Below are 6,477 nucleotides of genomic sequence, written 5' to 3' on the forward strand. Positions count from 1 at the left end.
TTACAATTTGTTTATACAGTGTTTGTTGTCTTTGTACAAGAACATCATTGTATGGGTTTCTGGTGTTTTTAGTGCTAATGGCAATACAAATCATGAGATGGCTGCAAAATATGAAACCAGAACAATAGAGCTTCCTAATGTCTTTAGATCTATCACTCAATTAATGTTCACATTTAGAGATTGGTGGAAAGTACATTCGATTAGTTAGTAGCCTACCGGTATAACAAGCAACATGTGTAAGGAATGCACAGCATGTCCACCTCTGGGTGGTTGTGCTCTTTAAGGCAGGGCCTGCCTGACAGTCAACACCGAGGGAAACTAGTGTAAGCGCAGGACGCTCTCCTCGCACTGCGCATGCGTGCTTAAACAAACTCGTTACCATGTCAAACCACAGAAATGAAACTGCTCCTCTGAAAAGTAATTGATGAAGTGGTGGCCAGTCAGGTAAAGACACACACGCTTTTCAGGTTACATAGAACTCTCTGAAATAACGTTGCTTACTAGCAGGGACAGCGACAGTTTACGTAAAGAAACTCCTTAAAGAAAGTTTTCTACTGAGAGGCAGCCAACATGGTTAGCTAACAGCTAGCTCTCGGCTAACGTTACCGTCAGTTGGAAGATCGTTGTCGGTCACTGTCTGGCACCCACCTGACAACTGCTCACATGATTTTAACTAGTGTCATCAGCCTCTGTTAACGGTGGCAAACTGATTTTATTTCATGTGTTTGTGTGTTAGGTTTTAGTTTGGACCTCCAGGGAGTTGATGAAACAACAAGCCACAACAACGGCAACAAAAACAACAACAGCATGTTTGCTAAAAAGAAGAGAGCACCGCAGCCAAAAGGCCAGGGCGCTGCTGCAGCCAAGCAGGTAACAGCAGTGAAAAACCACTCCGATCGAGAAAACGAGTGGAGGAGCTAGTACTCGGATAATATCTTTAAGTAAAAGTACCAGTGCGTAAACTACTAACTTACATGTGCCATAATAATATTCATAAGTATAGCATAGCATAAGGAACCATTACCAAGGAAGAACTGCCCACCTAAAAGTCAAAAACCCTTCTTTTACACTGTTAAAGGTTATTTTTGAACACGTTTAACAGAATCTACATTATCCATCATATATGCTGAAAAAGAAAATCCTATTTGTGACACATGGTGGTCAGCAGATTCACATGCTGTCTCCATTTCCTGATCTGGGCAATTTCTGGTGCTCAGTCTCAAATTGTTGCATGATTTTTGGAAATCTTAGTTAAAGGCAGTGCTGAAGGGAGAACTCCAATCTTTTAGGTATGAAAATTAAGTTATGATATAATCCATCATTTGTTGATAGGTTAATGAACAAATTGCTTGAAAGCACAGTGAGGAAAAAAATGTGGGCGCCCTCCACTTTTGCTTGGAACATGAAAAGTTTTCCTTCAACAATTGCATTCCCCCTGTTCCTATAACAGACATGAGAAGCTTTCAACTCACAGATTGACATAGCTGTTGTATGAGACAGGTGCTTTTTTCTGTTAAATTTAAAATGACTGCTAATGCTGCTCCTGCTTACGATAATGCGTTTTCTATATGCATTCCTGTATGTTGGGATAATTCTTTTGTAGCTAGATACCATATTTTTAAAAAATGGATAAATGTGGAGAATTCTCTGTTTTGGATGTGTACTAAAAAGAGAAAAAGAATCTGAAAGGACACTTTATTATTATTAGGTCCCTAAACTGGTTGCCTTTCAGTTTCCATGTTGATTTTAAAATTCCTGTACTTGTTTTTAAAGAACTTCATGGTGTTGCACCAGCCTAACTGTGTAGTCCAGCTTTGAAGATCCTCTGGCACAAATCTTTTAGTTCCAAAGTGCAGGACAAAAACGTTTGGTGAGGTAGCATTTAGTGTTTGTGCTCTGAGCCTTTTGGAGCAGCCTGCCTAAGGATCTCAGAACAACCGAAAGCGTGGATGTTTTTAGCACAAACCTAAAACCCACCTGGCCTTTGATTAAAAATATTTAAATTTTACATTCATTTCTTTATTTTTAGTACTCTATATATGCTGTCTGTTTGTATTTTTTTAAAATTGGTTTTAAGCATTTTCAGTGATTATAATCCTCAATTTTATTTTAGATTTTATTTCTGTACATTGTCCTCTTTGTGTTATAGTCTTAGTTTTATGTCCTTATTTCCTTAGCTTTCTTATCAACTTTAGTGTGTAAGAAGTTCTTTAAAATGTCAAATCTGGTTTCAGCAATGCCAACACTGAAATACTTCTGAAAAGCTTGTGACACAGAACAGCAACAGAAACAAAGTATGCAGACAGAATGTCTTAGTTTGGTGCTACGGGTGGAATCGGGGAAGGGGAGTGTGTGTGACACAACACTGTCCTGCTTGTGTGTAGTTTAATTTTGTGTTGCCCTAATTCTGTGTGTATTGTGTAGTATATTCTAGAAATGTACTAGACATCTGATGAGATGAAAACCCCAAAATGGTTGGCAATGGTTTTATGCTTATCCATTTATTGTATTTTTACAGGATTATGTGGAGTCCATGTGTAAATGTGCCAGATAAATGTGGATGAGTAAAAATGACCCTTTTTATCTCTGAAAATTTGAAATACATTAATCTACAGTATGAAATCGAAATGGTTAAAGCTGTAAATTTCCCTTCTTCCCCATGTTCTGCACTGCCTTTCAGGTATTAGTTATTATCAAATTACAATAAAAAAAATTGCTGCAAAACTTCCTAATCAAGCAGGAATGCTAAACTTTCTAAGCTTTCCTTTTTAAGCTAAGCTTTGGAGCATAATCTATCAAAAAACAAAACCAAACAAACAAACCAACAAAAAACAAACAAAGTAAATACACTTGATTACTTTCTACCACTGGGTAAAACATGTTTAATTTACACATTTTCTCTTGACTACAGCTGAGAAGGTTTGTTTTGTACTTGCCCGGTTTTAGATGGGCCTATTTGTAGACCTAGACCCAGAAGAGATAATGACGGGCATGGAGGAGAATCTGGACGACCCGGACTTGGAGGCTGAACTTGCTGCTATCACTGGAAACAAAACTGCTGCCAAAGGGCGAGTCAAGCCGAAGGGAAAGGGTAAGAGCTGGGTTATAATTTCTGCTCCTGGAAACAGTTTCTGCTATTGGACTAGTGTTTTTGTGAAGCCGAGTGCTAGGGATGTCTCAATGCCACTTTTTTTTTCCAGACTGAGTACAAGTAAACCCCAACTGGTCACAACAAACATGGTGCTGGTCAGTGTTTAATAAATGGAGCCATATTTGCTTAAAAGAAAAAATGACAAGAAAAACGAACAAAGCATTTGAAGTAAGATCCTGGATGAAGAGTCGCAGTCAACAATGAGTTATACAGTAAAGCTTTAGTTAGTGCATAGATCTCTCTTGTTTGTCACTTGGGTCAGTCTTATATATTATTAAACATGTTTAAAATTTTCTTTATGAGAATAAATCTTAGCAACTGGAGGTTAAGACTTCAGCAGAGCTTCCGCTTGGCTTTACTATTGCCGTTCAACTTATTTTAAAACCCCACCAAACCATAGACTGCCACCTACCTGCTCAACCAATGTGATATTGGGGGCTGTATTATAAGTTTTCTGAGTAAGAGGACATGTACACAGGCACAGTAATGGACCTGATATGCGATTCTATTGGAATTGGGACGTTTCTATTGAGTTCTGCTGATTTGAGGAGCTGATAGACGTTTTATTACACATCACACAAGAAGCACTGTGCAACAACTGTATGCACTCTATCTTTCCATGAGATTTTAGAATGTGGCTGCAGGTTTCATCCCCTGTTCAGCCATAGCAACATTAAAGAGGAAGGGGTTGATCTCTGGGCTCTGTGCAGAGCAGAGGTTATCATCATGTGTCTTATATACACTCAGTTGGATTCATGACATGATGTTTGTGTCGTAGCCCCCCTGCCCATGGAGGACATTGCAAAAATGGCAGACGAGTGTATGAGAGATGTGGATGAAGAAGAAGACGATGATAATCTGGAAGATGATGAGGATCTGTTGGTTAGTTTCTGCATTTTTTTTCCTGCTCTTATAATGAGGTTTGTGGCTGCGTAGATTTTGAAATTCTGGATGAGAAGAAGAAGTTTACTGATAACAGTAAATAACTTGAATCACCATGAATGTTGATGAAGGTTGAATATTCAGCTATAGTACTTAAGTACACAAAAAAAAAGTATTTACCCTTTGTGGAGCTAATTGTTGTATTTACAAAGCAAATCCTTACCAAGAAAAAGGCATAGTGAGTTATACTTCATCTTTCTATAAGGCAATTAAATGCTTTACTTACACACAAGCTATGATATAAAAGAAACATGTATAAATAATAATAAAATGTTATAATCTAAAACGGAGCTAAAAAATTGCAGTGCAAAATACGAGTGAATTGTCTGCAAGCATTTATTAACTTAATGGCACTGACAAAAAAACGTTTGTCTGCAAATCCTCAGTATGAAAGAATGTACAGTTGGACCACGCCTTTTAGTTTCGAGAGTTGTTTCCAGATATGTAGTGCATGAAGTTTTGACACTGAGCACAGCTTTAAACAAACCTGAGATTTAGATGGTGTGTAGCAATTCAAGTGTGACTCCAGCATAAAGAACTAAATGTTATATTTTCTTAATTAAAGTGAGGACTCACTAAAGCAGTACTCTGAATCGGCTGCAATTGTCTGACCTATAAAGGCACCAACACAGTTGTCAGTCTTCAAAAGATCTTTATCCGTTACTTCTTGATATTAAGTATTTTTAGTGTGATACAATAGGTTGATTTTGTAGCCATAAAGATAATCTTCCTGTAGACATGTGGGCTAGATTATCATGGCGTTGATCCTTTTCTTAGCCTAATTAAACAGCTGGAACACCAGCTTTTATTCAGTGCAAAGTTGAGTTTGATGAACGCAAGCGTAGCTGTGGTACAAGACCCACCTGACAACTGGCCTATCTAATTACTTTTAAAAAGATATCTTTACTTTGTGTGTTAAAATGCCACAGCAATTGAAATCCATCAATGAAATAAAGTTTGTATATGTCACACATTGTGGTTAATTTAGGCTATGATAAATTCATCTTAATTTCATCTGCACATTTCAAGATAAAGAACTTTCATTTGTGAAATTACCCTCAAGGTTTACTAAACCAGCAAATGGAAACTTGTCTGACTCAGTTCTTTCGAAATCCAGCATTGTTTATGAACTGTGAAACTTTGATGTTGATGAAATGCTGTATTTCTTTCTCCGTCAGGCAGAGCTGCAGGAAGTGGTGGGTGAGGAGGAAGATGAAGATGCTGTTACTATTTCCTCCACATCCTCTACTACTGCTGAATGTTCTCAAGCTGAAACACCACGTTCCCCATCACTGCAGGTACAATACAGCACATGCTGTTCTCTGCCAGCATTGAAATTGACACCTGCTGTCAAAAAACTGAGTTATTCTTTTGTCCCCTTACTGTAATATAAAAGAGCAGATGCTTTTGTCCTCCTTCCCCTGCTGCAGGTGTAGCCCCCTATTATTTATTAAATAAAAAAATAATAATTGAAGGGACAGCATGGCTTGGTTAGCGCTGCCACTTCACAAATAGAACAAGCCTGGGTCAAATCCAGCTGCTGGCTGCAGTCTTTCTCTGTATCGTTTGCATGTTCTCCCTATGTTTGCGTGGGTTTTCTCTAGTTATTCTGGTATCGTGCCACAGGCTAAAGACATGCGTGTTAAATATAGGTTATTTGGTGATTTATTTCATTACAACAATATCTCCAAATAATAGTTACCTGATAGAGTAAATGCACTTGAGGTCAGTTAAGATTATTTGCCCTTTGACAGTAAGTCTTTCATTTCTTTGCATTATTCTGCCTAATTTTCCTGGTACTTATCCGAACAGCGTATCAGGCTGCTTAAAATGTTTTAAATACTATGTGCATCCAGTATTTAAACATTTGCAAGATGTGGTATTAACGTGCAGAATTACCCTTTAGTATTTTTTCCTCCTTTTATCCATCTCTGACACACTTTCCATTCTCAACCAGTCAACCAATCAGTTCTGCATGCTCACTGACATAAATTGACATGGTTTTTTTGTCGGTAGTAACAACATCTACTTGTTGTATGCACTTGTAAAGCAGCAGGAAGTAAAGGTTTCCTCAGCTGACCCTGGGAGCCTCCAGCACACCCTGGAGGAGAGAGTAGTCATGTACAAGACAGCTTTACAAAATGCCAAGACTGTAGGGGACACCTCCAAAGCCAGGAGATTTGATCGTGGTTTAAAGGTAGGTAAAACTACTGCCTGAGGAGAAGATAGTTATTCATGCTGTTTTCACACATTGTCATTTTTATTGTTTTTTTCTGTCTTTAATCAAGTGTAATATTGGTTTTAGTACAGTACAGTCTATTTACAGCATGGAATTCCTCATTAACTTTTGTTGTTGTGAAATACCAGAAAATATCTAAAGCAAC

General features: G+C 37.9%; 1 protein-coding gene across 4 annotated transcripts in view; it reads left to right on the forward strand.

Annotated features, from left to right (window-relative positions):
* The first annotated feature begins 14 nt into the window (after positions 1–14).
* The window catches only part of cc2d1b (coiled-coil and C2 domain containing 1B), a 22,652-nt gene continuing 16,189 nt past the window's right edge, over positions 15–6,477 (forward strand). For 3 of the 4 annotated variants that reach the window (XR_010910663.1, XM_067475614.1, XM_067475616.1), the window contains exons 1-6: positions 15–444; positions 737–870; positions 2,947–3,091; positions 3,930–4,033; positions 5,272–5,391; positions 6,144–6,290. Coding sequence is in view for 3 of the 4 variants with exons in the window: in XM_067475614.1 (XP_067331715.1) it covers positions 808–870; positions 2,947–3,091; positions 3,930–4,033; positions 5,272–5,391; positions 6,144–6,290 (579 nt within the window). In the remaining variant the exon portion in view is untranslated. The remainder of the gene's footprint in view (positions 445–736; positions 871–2,946; positions 3,092–3,929; positions 4,034–5,271; positions 5,392–6,143; positions 6,291–6,477) is intronic. The other variant, XM_067475615.1, reaches the window with a different exon arrangement.

The sequence above is a fragment of the Channa argus genome, chromosome 14 (assembly GCF_033026475.1).
Source record: "Channa argus isolate prfri chromosome 14, Channa argus male v1.0, whole genome shotgun sequence".
Classification (NCBI taxonomy): domain Eukaryota; kingdom Metazoa; phylum Chordata; class Actinopteri; order Anabantiformes; family Channidae; genus Channa; species Channa argus.